The 12,838-nt window shown below is 42.2% G+C and overlaps 1 protein-coding gene across 3 annotated transcripts in view; it reads right to left on the bottom strand.

Moving 5' to 3' along the window:
- SLC43A2 (solute carrier family 43 member 2) overlaps window positions 1-12,838 on the bottom strand; it is a 293,798-nt gene that overhangs the window by 121,397 nt on the left and 159,563 nt on the right. For all 3 annotated transcript variants that reach the window (XM_044054351.1, XM_044054352.1, XM_044054350.1), the window contains exons 6-7: window positions 11,946-12,038; window positions 3,870-4,003 (exon numbers count right to left, since the gene is read on the bottom strand). In XM_044054351.1, the coding sequence (XP_043910286.1) occupies window positions 3,870-4,003; window positions 11,946-12,038 (227 nt within the window). The remainder of the gene's footprint in view (window positions 1-3,869; window positions 4,004-11,945; window positions 12,039-12,838) is intronic.

Genomic DNA, 12,838 nt, shown 5'->3' on the forward strand with positions numbered 1-12,838 from the left:
CCACAAGGGCAGTTAGTCTAGTACTAATCCATGAACCTACTAAATCTTGGAGGCTGTATTTGCAGGAAATCTTTAACAGTTTGCATAGATTTAGCTTTTTCCTCCATCTTTTTGAGTACTACTTCTGCTTTGTTGTGAAACAGGTGGTCCTGGTTTAAGGGAGTATCCAGCAATTTAGCTGTAACATGATCTGACAAAGATTGCTCCTTAAGCCAAGCATGCCTTCTAAGTACAGACCCAGTGACAGCAGCCCTGCAAGATGCCTCTAGTGAATCAAAACCACATTGCAAAGTATGCTTTCCAACTTGTTCAGCAGAATGCATTAAATCCTTATTTTCAGCACAGTCAGGAATCAACATAATTTTTCTGTTTAAGCAATCCAATAATATGCTGCTGTTACTTTAACATATGAAACTGGCAGTTTAACGCCCCAACGGCCAAGGTTGCAGAAGTGTATACCTTTTTACCCCATCTATCCAGTGCCCTGGAATCTCTATCAGAGGGGGTAGGATTTTTGGCAGTAGTAGCCTTAATGCCCTTTGGTCCCTGTGAAATGGTCTCAGGATCCGCAGTAGGATTTTTAAGAGGAACTTGTGAGAGTCAGGAACCCTGTAATATCTATCTGGTTTTCTGGGAGCAGGAGGTAAGGAGTCTGGGGCCAAGCTAGATTCCGAAAAGGCATCATCAACAATGTCCAGTACAGGGGAGATAGCTAAAGGCCTGTGTTGAGGCAGGAGCAAGAAATCCCTAAGCCTCTTTTTAGAATCAGAATAATCCTGGCTTTCCCAGTGAAAATGCTCCAAAAGAGAGATCTTCTGGAGGGGAAGCAGAGGGAATAGAGTCCTCTGCATCAGAGTCCAGAAATTTCAGAATCCTGATCAGAAGAATCATAAGCAAATTCAGTCCTAGGTCTCTTAGAGGGGAAATATTGGCTTCCCCTGATTAAAGTAATAAGGTCTTCAGCCACTCTTATCATTTGTTTTTTTTTTTTTGGGGCATAGAGGCCTGGCCATGTGGTTTTCTAGGCATGGATCGAGTTTTAGGCCTTGAAGAAAAAGATGGCGTTGGTTTAATATGCAAGTCAGTAGGCCTGAATACACCCTCAGAAGCTGGTGCCTGCACAGCGGCTCCGGACCCATCCAGGGTAGAGACATTTGCAGGTTCCACAGTTGAAGCATCTCATGGCATACCGGATTCTGAATGGGTCTCAGTAGAGGCCTGCGAATCTGAAGTAGCGGGTATCATGGGCTGCGATAGTGCCTCACTGAGTACCGGCGAATTGGCGACTAGCTTAGGAGAAGTGTCGGCATCGGCAGCTTTGGACCTAGGCGGCCTGTCTCTGTCTTTATCCTTGTGTTTTTTTGGAATGTTGGTAGTTGGGTGGCTTACCGAAGCCATATCTGGGTAATTGAACCGAGTACCAAAATATTTAGACGCGTAAATATACCAACGAATAGTTCATTGTTTAAATAAGGCACAAAACCGACAGCGAGGTACGTCGTGGTCAGGGCCTAGGCAAGGAATACAGTATGAATTAAAATCTTTATGAGGTATTTGCTTTCCACAAGAAATACAACTACTGACTTTTACTGATATCAGTTTAGAGCAAGAAAAAGTTTCCCCAATGAGGTACTTAGCTTTAGTTGAAGACTTTGGTTCTGAAACTCGAAAATGAAAATTTCAGGAGTCGTCCGACCGGCACTTGCAAACTGCTTCTGCTTTGGGCACCGCACGGCAAGAAAGACTGATGTAATGGCGTCGGCTGCATGCTTTATACCCCTGACGTCATGGAAGATGAGACAGCAACCGACGCAGGACCCAAGACTTTGATAATAAGGCCGACTGAGGGCTACTGCAAGCAGATAACCCAAATGTAATGACTGCAACAGTGAAACACAAAGGACATCAGGTAATTCTGGTACTGTTTGTTTTCTGGATATACAGGAAGTCTGTCAGAATGGGGTCTGACAATGCCTTGTATGCCAGGCATAGATCTCCCCTCAAAAGGCTGGAGGAGACAGAATACAGGTACAGGACCTTGAGGCGGTCTGCAAAGGACATATTACTTATTATTCTTTTAGTGAGGAACCTCTGTGGACGTTCCAGTTGTTGGATATGCCTGGTTATGATTACATTTACTGAGTATTATGGAATTATACTCACCTGGAGCTAGTGGAGTATACTCATTTGATACTATAGGGTTAAACTTACTTATTACTATTGGACTGCATTCATCTGGTCATCCTATGCCCTCTACACTCATTTGGTGCTGTGGAATTACATTCATATGATGCTATGGGATTGTACATCCCTAGTGATATGGGGATGTACTAATCTGGTGCAATGGGAATACACTCACCTGAAGTTAGGAACTGTACTTGTCTGGTTCTATGGAATTTCACTCATGTAGTCTTACAGGATTATGCTCATCTGATGCTACGGGGTTGATTTCAACTGGTACTATGGGGTTTTACTCACCTGGTTCTTTGAGACTACACTCATCTGTCGTTGTGGGTTTATATTTATTTGTTGTAATGGGGATTAAGCTTGTCTCATACTATGGGATTGCACTCAACTAGTGCTAGAGGGCTGCACTCAGTTGGTGCTACAATGTTACACCAGGTGTTACGAGGTTACACTCACCTGACGATACGATACACTTACACTTATCTGGTGCTATGGGGTTACACTCATTTGATGCTATGAAATTATACTCACCCAGTACTGGGGGTACACTCATCTAGTGCTATGGGATTACATTAATCTGGTGCTGTGGGGGGTTATACTAATCTGGTACTATGGGGGTTACACTCATCTGGTGCTATGGGAGTACACTAATCTGGTGCTGTGGGTTAACACTCATCTGGTACTGTGGGTTAACACTCATCTGGTACTGTAGGGGATACACTCATATGAATTTATAGGATTACACTAATCTGGTGCTGTCGGTTTACAATTTTCAAGAGCTGGAGGGGAATTATACTCACCTGGTACTATGGGGGTCACATTCATCTGGTGCTGTGTAATTGCACTAATCTGGTACTGTGGATTTAACTTTGGGGGGGTTACACTCAAATGGTGCTATGGGATTACACTCATCTGGAGCTGTGGGGGTTTATACTTATCTGGTATTATAGGAGTTACACTCATCTGGTACTATGAGATTATACTAATCTGGTGCTGTGGGTTTACACTCATTTGGTACTATGGGGGAGTTACAGTCACCTCAATATATGGGATTACACTAATCTGGCACTGTGAGTTTACACGTATCTGGAGCTGTGGCGTGGGGTTATACTCATCTGGTACTATGGAGGTCACACTCATCTGGTGCTGTGGGATTACACTAATCTAGTGCCAAAGTATTACACTAATCTAGTGCTGTGGGTTTACACCATATGGAGCTGTAGGGGTTACACTTGTCTGGTACTGTGGGGGTTACACTCATCTGATGATGTTGGATTACACCAATCTGGTGTGGTGGATTTACACTTATCTGGAGCTGTGGGGGGTACACACTTCCAGTTTTATAGGAACTCACTCATCTAGTACTATAGGGGGGTTACTCTAATCTGGTGCTCTAGGATTACACTAATCTAGTGTTGTGGGTTTGCACTTATCTGGAACTGTGGGGGGAGCGTTACACTCTTCCAGTTTCATAGGGCTCACTCATCTGATGCTATGGTGTTACATTCATCTCGTGTCCCTGGGTTTTATAATTAAATGCAGTTTAGAGAGACCAGTCTCCTGTTGTTTTTGACTTGTGTAAAGGCATCTAAACCTTCAGGGAATGCATCATGTTATGAGGTGCTGGATAGCATGGAACAAGGCAATAAAAAAAGATTTGGTAGTAATGTCTAGCTACTCACGTGTAGTCCATGTCCTCTGGCCCAGGGAATGGTTCAAGTGGCCAGTTGAAGAAACAGTTGAAGAAGACTAAGCCAGCACAGGCGGCCCAAACCAGCAAAATTGTGATGAAGGCAACCCCAAAATCATAGATAACCTATGAAATAAGAAAGTAAACTGTCAGTATGTTATCAATTCTTAGCTACTATTACCATAAGAAATTCTGAACAGTCAACCAGCTCTGAAGCTGTTCCTGCTGTTGGCACTTCAACGTTTTTTTTTTTTTTTTGTCTGGAAGGGCTACATCATGTACATACCTCTGTCTTTTATTTATTTATTTATTTTTTATCACCAATGTCTCTTCACTTTAGTCGGTCAGTGTTAGCCTTAACAAACACACCTCCTACACTTTGTAGTTAATCTACAAGAAAGAAAATATACTTTACAGTCACATGCAGCTGAATATGACATTCAGCAAACCTTCCTAAGCATGTCTACAGAAAGGGCTGGTGTTAGCATTCTGAGGGTTCCAAGCAAATGTGAAGTTGGGACCCCCTAGGAACTTTCAGTCTACGTATCACCCTGTCACTGCCACCCCTCTTAAGCAACCATTTAATTCATGCTGCAAACTTTTAGGAGTAGTAGACACAGACTGAGCTGTAGCTACAATGGTCTTACATTATAACAGGCTAGTGTACCACACTATGTTGGCTCATCTCACAAAGGGACATTTACAACTATTGGTATTTAGTTGCAACAATGATACATTAAACAACTCACTGTGTGCATGGTTGGACTTGGGTGGAATGGTGCCCTAGGAACAGCCTACGTTTTCAGCATTCCCCTCTACACACACACATCCTCCAGTGCTCACTTCTTGTTTCCCCCCATCTTGGGCTCCCCATAAAATGCACATTATTTTTTTTCTTCCTTTTCTCACATTTTGCCTTACTATTCAGACCTTTCAAGAAGACATGCCTTGTTGTATGCTCTGAAGTGATTCTTTTAAAGTTTTTTTTTCTTTTTACAGAACCTTTACATCCAATGATGGCTTAAACAGAAATTAAAATTAAGGAAAGAAATTCAGCATTGCTATTCAGCTTTAGTTTTCCTTGCATCATTTCAACAGACCTTTCCTGAGCAAGATAGCACAGTAATAACCATTTAGGAAATAACTCAATTAAGCCAGTGCTCCCAGAACCATAGGGGGTTACAGATGCTCTGGGATGCATTTTAGAGCATTTTCCCAACCTTTTAATCCAGTGGTGGTCTAAACAAAAATCATGAGTAAGAGAAGAATTTCTGATACCCAGAAGAATAATGCATGTGTCCTGGCATTAATTGGTGTGTGCAGAAATAAAATCTGTGATACTTTTTACACACACACACACACACACACACACACACACACACACACACACACACACACACACACACACACACACACACACACAAGCATATAGCAATACTAGTTTTGTAATTATTTCAGCAAATAGTAATATACTGTGCAACACTGGTACTGCTGTTGAGCAGTCATCAAAGAGCAGCATCACATTTATTTACCTCATTGAGGAGTACTGCAAACATGTCACTGTCCTTCATTTCACAGACCTTCCCTTATAATTTTGTTATGTCCCTCACATAAAATTTTTTTATTGGCTGATAAATGATTCAGGATTACAGACAATCAACAAATCCAGACATCAGTTATAGTATCTTGGGTTCTGCCAGTATTTATAAAACTTGAAAGAGAATACCATCTCTGAAGATCAGAAGCATCAACTGTTCTTAAAATCCAAGGTATGCACTGATATCAGTCACTCTTTGGCGGCTGATCTCCCTAGTGCTTACTTAGCTCATGTTCTTTATCAGCTTTATCCTAACATGGTCATATCACAGTCCTGTTCAGGTTAAACAGTAATCAGGAAATTAATACCTTTTTCATCTTATTTTCCCCTACCAGCAGTAGCTTTGTGGGGCCCCACACAGTCAGATATGTTTAAGGGGCCCCCTGCAGCCATGGCTAGTGCAGGTACCTAAAGTTGGCCATGTTGTTAATTTTTGTGGAAAGAATGTCCACCAGCAGGGTTTAACCACACCAGGGGCACTGTGTTAGTGATAAAATATTTAATAGAAGTGTGAAGCCTGTTACTTGATAAAACACTGTTACTATAACCAGAGGTATCTTTGAATTTTAAAGGTGATATAAATACAAGTTATTATTACCCATCTAGTTTATTAAAGTATACAAGACTGCTGTCCTAGATTTTATTGGTTCAACAGACATGTTATAAAATATCAAGTTAAGCTGGTGTGGTTGTGCCCCCCCCCCCCGGAACTGGGGGCCCACAAGCGACTACTGGGTTTGGTGGTACCTGAAGCCAGCTATGCCTACAGAGTGGTCACAATATGAACTACAGTAAGCTTTGTAACTGAATGTCATGAAGTAGTGGGGAAATGCTTAACACTTCCATGAGCATACTAGAAGCTGAGTACAGTGGCACAGTGTTCAAAGATTTTCCAGTGAATTCTGATCTGCTTCCCAACACAACATTGTTAAGTTCATTTCCAGACATGTGTCTACATGACACCAAGTTACAGCATCATTCAGTCAACACAGTCTCCTATAAGGAGACTTTCAAGTACAGAATGAAAGGAATGTTGACTTTTAATAATCCACTGTATCTTACTTAAGTCCTACACACTTGTCTCCTGGTCTTTTTTTCGCGGAGGCTCTCAATAAAAACCTGCCCAAACATCAGGGACATCCAAAGCATAAACGTAAGCAAACTCCACCTCCCACCACAACCCAAATGACGCATAGCCCAAAAACTCAGTGTGCCACTCAACCACAGCCCATAAGGCATAACAACGTACCCAACACTCTAGTCATAGGTGACACTATAGTCAGGCACACTGATGTTCCACTCCATAGACTAAACAAGGAGAAAGTTACTGTCAGCTGCCTGTCAGGTGCCAGGATCCACCACATAACGCATGCACTCAGGTCACTCCACAATAAGTACAAATATGACACTGTCATTGTCCATGTTGGTGTTAATGACCTGAGACGTACCTCCCTGGACTACATGAAAAGAGACATGGAGGAGCTCTCCGATCTTGTATCCCAGGCAGGTATGACCCTAACCCTGAGTAGCATCCTGCCATCACCCAGAATGATACCACAGTACAAGGACAAAATAATTGACTTCAACAATTGGCTAAGCTTCTGGTGTCATTCTAAAGGGATCCAGTATTTGTCTGCCTGGGACGACATGATCGACAGACCACGATGCTTTGCCAGAGATGGCCTGCACCTGTCACCCTTAGGATTCTGGATACTGGCTAAGGCTCTTGCCACCCATATAGTGCCTTTTTTAGGCAAGGTTCAAATGACAAATTCACCACCGTAATAGGTACAAGCAAGCAAAATCTGAGGGTAATGCTACTCAGTGCTAGAAGTCTAAACCTCAAAATGCACTCTCTCGAAGCACTCCTTAAAATAGAGAACATTGACATCTGTGCAGTGACAGAGACCTGGTTCAAAGCTCCAGAGAGCACCCCTGCATTACCAGGCTACAATTCATACCACACCTTTCGGCCACCTAACCCAGAACAAAGCACTAAAGGTGGAGGCATGTCCATATTCATTAAGGATATCCACACATCCAGGCTAGTTGCACAGCATAATGCATCCGGGATTATCCAAGTGCAACTAACTCTGGGCAAGACCGCAATCCAAATTGTAGCTTGCTACAGACCCCCCCACCATGCCCCAGGATTCCCACTCCTCATTTCTTGATACACTGGAAAGTATTAGGGTACAACCCAACACCCTAATAATGGGCGATTTCAACTACCCCACCATTAACTGGGAAAACTACTCATGTACCAACTCTTTTGCTCAACGTTTTCTAGAATTCATAAATTCCAACGCCTTGGATCAACTTATTCACACCCCCACCAGGGGCAGAAATATCCTAGACCTGGTCATTACCGACATGGGAAACCGGTGTTCCACACCAGAGGTCAATTCCTCGTTGGTCAGATCTGACCACAAGCTAATCAGCCTAGACATACACATCCCACCCCTAATGAGGGAAACCATCGTAAAAAACTTCTCCAAAGCCAACTTCACACTTCTTAAGACAGAAGTGGCAAACTTTACGACACCCATGCAGATGGACAATAGAGGTATGACTGCCGAATCCTACACAAATGCACTTTATAAGCACTTACACAAGTGCATGGATCATGCTATCCCTAATAGAACCAAGATGTTATCCTGCAAAAAAAGGAAGTCAATCTGGTGGTCCTCTGCCATAAACAAACTCTACAACAGAAGAAAGAAACTGTTGCAAAAAAGAGTAAAATCCCATGACTGGAGGAACTCCCTTGTCAACCTCAGTAAGAAGCTGAGATCCCTCATAAAATCCTCCAAAGCTAGTTATGAAAACAAAATTGCCACTGACTCTAAAGACAACCACAAAGCATTCTATAGCTATGTCAAGAATCTAAATGGGAACACTCAGATCTGTTCTGAGTTACAGCACAATGGCACTAAATAAACAGAACCAACTGATATTGCCAACATCCTAGCATATAGGTTCAGTGCTAACTTTACTCCTCTCTCACCCCCTAGAGGGCCAATCCCTATACCAGAAGAATGCAGAGTTCCTATAATCACAGCTGCACAGGTAAAAAACACACTCTCCAAAGCCAAGAACACAACATCCATGGGACCTGACAATATCCCAGGCTGCGTTCTACATGAACTACAGAATGAACTGGCACCCCACCTAAGTACTATGTTCAATCATAGCCTCACCTCAGGCTTTGTACCCACTGAATGGCGCACTGCGACGGTTATCCCACTCCACAAAGGGGGATCCACGACGGACCCCGGGAACTACCACCCCATTAGCCTGACGAGCCTGGTCTGCAAGGCCATGGAACGTATCATTGTGGAACTCATAAACAAAGACATTGGTAATCTCCAAACTCTGGACCCTACCTAGTTTGAATTTGTAAAAGGCAGATCATGTCTCCTAAACCTGATTGACTTCTTTGAAGCAGTCACCAAAGCCATAGATGAGGGTAAAATGGTTCACACAGCTTATCTAGATCTCGCCAAGGCTTTCGACACCATCCCCCACTCTGGAATTATAGATAAGCTCACTAAACTAGGTATAAATCCCTATGTCACAAGATGGGCTGCCAACTGGCTCACGGACAGAACCCACACTGTGAAAGTAGCGGATTCCAAATCCGACATCAGACCAGTGACAAGTGGAGTACCACAGGGTTTAGTCCTGGGTCCTCTCCTGTTTGGTATCTACTTCTCTGAAGTGCAGGCTAACACAGAAGGTCTTTGGCTAACAAAGTTTGCAGATGACTGCAAACTAGGAGACATAATCGAAACTCCTAACAATGTGGACAAACTACAAAAGGGCCTCACTGAGACAGATACCTGGTGTCAAAGCTATGGCCTGAAGCTCAATGCCAAAAAGTGTATTGTCATCCCCTTTGGTAAAAACTCTGTACCCATGAACTACCACATACCTGGTAGTCTACTTAATGCCGAAAATGTGATAAGAGACCTTGGGACACAGGTGGACAGTAGTCTCTCCTTTGATAATCACATTGCCACAGTGGTCAGGAAATCCTTCTACGTGGTTCATCTCATCACAAAAGGATTCTCATCCAGAAAAAAAGAGGTCATTGTTCCCCTCTACTCATCACTCATTAGACCCATTATAGAGTACAACGCCCCTTTTGGTATGTACCTCACAAGACATCTGCAACAACTGGAAAGACCACAGAAATACCTCAAAAAAAGGATTACTGGCCTCAAACAGATGCCCTACGCAGACCGTCTTAAAAAACTACAGCTTTACTCCATCGCATATCGCCTACTCAGGGGTGATCTCTGCCTAACATACAAAGCTATGTCAAACCCACAGCTGTTGGACATGCTCCACTTAAAGAAATCCCAATCCCTCCAAACGACACGCTCTAGGGATCTAAACCTTGTCACCACAATAAACAGAACATGCTGGAGGGATATATTCCTGTCCCAGAGCCTTCCCATACTCTGGAACAGACTACCTATCTATGTCAAACAGAGCTCCTCATTAGCACTCTTCAAGAAGAATCTTGATGTAATGGATGGGAAATGGGAAATTCACCCCGGGGATCACTTCTGTGGTTCTGCTCGACAGGGGCACAGGAAAATAATTTTCTTGGGTGGCGAAAGCCAGGGTACATTTTTTGGCTAGGCTTGTATGGGCCCTAGGACCAATAGCCTAGTACCTACCTATGAACCAATTGGTGCTCTGAGAGGTTGAACATGTTGCCTTTAAAACAGGAATATGAAAGATACACAAAGACCACGAACTTACTGTCTCCCAATAAAACATATAAAGTTAATAATGAACTCTACCATCAGACATACAGGCCATTATGGGCATTTCTGTTTTTCCAGTGATCATAACATGGATATACACAAAGCAGGCCACCGCTATAAAATGTAGTGATGTAATCAAGATCGGCTGACTGACCAATTTTCCTTCCTAGGGAACAATACCGTACAGCAGTAGCGCAAAGTCTATGGTGCGAAGGTCACTTATGCAGAGCATTAGGCTCACTTCTAGCAATATACAGTACAAAACTGAGCTTTTTTAAACACTGACATTAATTCTCATTCATCCGCAGAACACTTATGATGTCACAGAGTACAATGTATTACTGATAGTAAACATGCTCAAGATACCATGAATGCATCTAGTCTTTGTATAAAATCATTTTGCTGGCATTCATACTTTATGTATAATTAATTGTATATGAATATGTTGTGTGTAATCCCTGCAGTCATGACCCCTGCAGCAAATAAGTGCAAATATAAAAAGATATTTGGCTGCTGAATAGATTTTTTTAGTGTTTTCTTCTTCTTGTACATCCACTCCCTTGCAGCATTCCCCCTTCCCTGTGAAACTCCTATGCATTATATATGAATAACAGCTATAATGACACTGCACATCATACACAATTTTATATCAGACTCTATGTGCATATGACCAACTACCTTAACAAATACCAACTTGCTTAGAACTTTGTTAGTGAAAGTAAGATGAATAAAATGTGCCTAGCTACAGTATTACTCTCGAGTTCTACAACTACAGGCTACAGTTTCAAGTCATGTATCCAAAGGGAATGTCCAAGAAATGCATAATATGGTGACAGGGCTATCTTGTAACATGGAAGTGCTATGGCTTTGCAGTTCTTTTAATATGTGCCATGTGAGTCTGGGGAGATAGACACTATCAATAAGAAATCCCACGGAAAGGGTGCCTGTCATGTTAGCATACAGAAAGCTGGTGGTCTGTATTCTTGGTGACTACAATTCAACCAGCGATAATGCAGGGCAGATGAGTCACCCACATTGTTGGCACACTCCACTTATATATCTGCTTCCAAACTGATTTACACACACACACTGGTACACAAGTTACTGCTATCAGAAAAAAAGAACTGAAAGAATACATCAGAGAGGAAGTAATTCCTTATTTTAAACCTGTTTATCATGAAGAACTGTAACACTCCACATTTGCTCAGTTGAAACTGTAATACTTTGTCTTTGGCCTCTTGGAATTGACCCCAGTGTTCAATGAGAGACCAGAGATTCTACACACCACATATTCTTCCTACAAGTTTAATGACAATCAGCCTTATATAGGAAAGTAGCTAAATATTATTCCCATTGTGTTCACAGCTTCCTAACACTGCTCACCTATTTAACATTTAAAAATGTACAATTGTCACTATATGCTGCCCCTATACCCATGAGAAACATGTTAGACACTTTTAGTCACTGATCCCCCTACAATCACAAAATCTTTTAGTTAAGCAGTCCCATCGCCAAGCAAGCTGTACACAAGTCTACGGTACAGGCATTCATTTCAGTTATCTGGAGGCATACTTAAACCTCTTTATAACCAACAAAGTTTCTGTATAACATTCGGGGAAAAAATCTTCTGAGTACAATGAATATGCTTGGGTACACCCTTGCTTTATAGAAGTAATGCATAGACTTTGTTTACCTTTATGCCAGGGAAAGTGATAGCAGATGAAGCATAGGAACCAATCATCAAGGCGATGAATGTTGAACGTAAGTCTCCAAACATATTGGGTAACTAGGAAAGAAAATAAATTTAAAGTGGTTAGCTCAACAATTTTTGCATCATGTCACAGCTCTACACTAGGACATCATTAAAACTTGTCTATTACAGGAACAAATTAATTTAAAAATATAAATGAATTAGATTGCATTACCTTTGAAGTGCCCCCTCACCCTTTTTCCGAAACATCTTTCAGATATTACCCTCTTGGACTTTACTGTTTGAGAATTTCTGTGTCTCCCTGCCCCCCACTTTCATATCAGTCTGCATGTTAAGTGTTAACTTAATTATGTACTCCTGACTTTTACTCAGTATTCATCTTGGGAGCAGAGGCTTGATTTTTACCACATCATCTGGCAGAAGATCTACTGACATCTCAAAAAAATGCTTGAAAAACCCAGCCTAGCTTCACTCATGCATTCACTTGCCAGCAAACACAAAATAAGACATACACTGCACATAGGAGCTTGTGCTTTGCACAGCTCTAAAACTGACAGTCTTGCGTGACATGGATACATGCAGTAGTCCCCACTAGGCCAGCAGTCCACAGCATGAAGCTCATTAGTGGAGTAGAACCATATGTAAATTACCTCTCTAATAATGCTATATGTAATTTTTCACAAGACATCCTTGTATACAAGGGCAAATGCATGCTTAAAAAATGGTCCCTGCAACCTGCACGAAGACAAGCATGGTTGGTGGAAATGCTTGTGCTGTAGGACAAAATGGGTGAGAAGGCAGGGACTGCCATACCACAGAAAGAGTGCCTGCATACCTCTCACCCACTCTCTCGTGTCTGTTTCATAAACACAGAA

Source organism: Protopterus annectens, chromosome 13.part0 (genome assembly GCF_019279795.1).
Source record: "Protopterus annectens isolate FY-2018-M chromosome 13.part0, PAN1.0, whole genome shotgun sequence".
Taxonomy (NCBI): Eukaryota; Metazoa; Chordata; order Ceratodontiformes; family Protopteridae; genus Protopterus; species Protopterus annectens.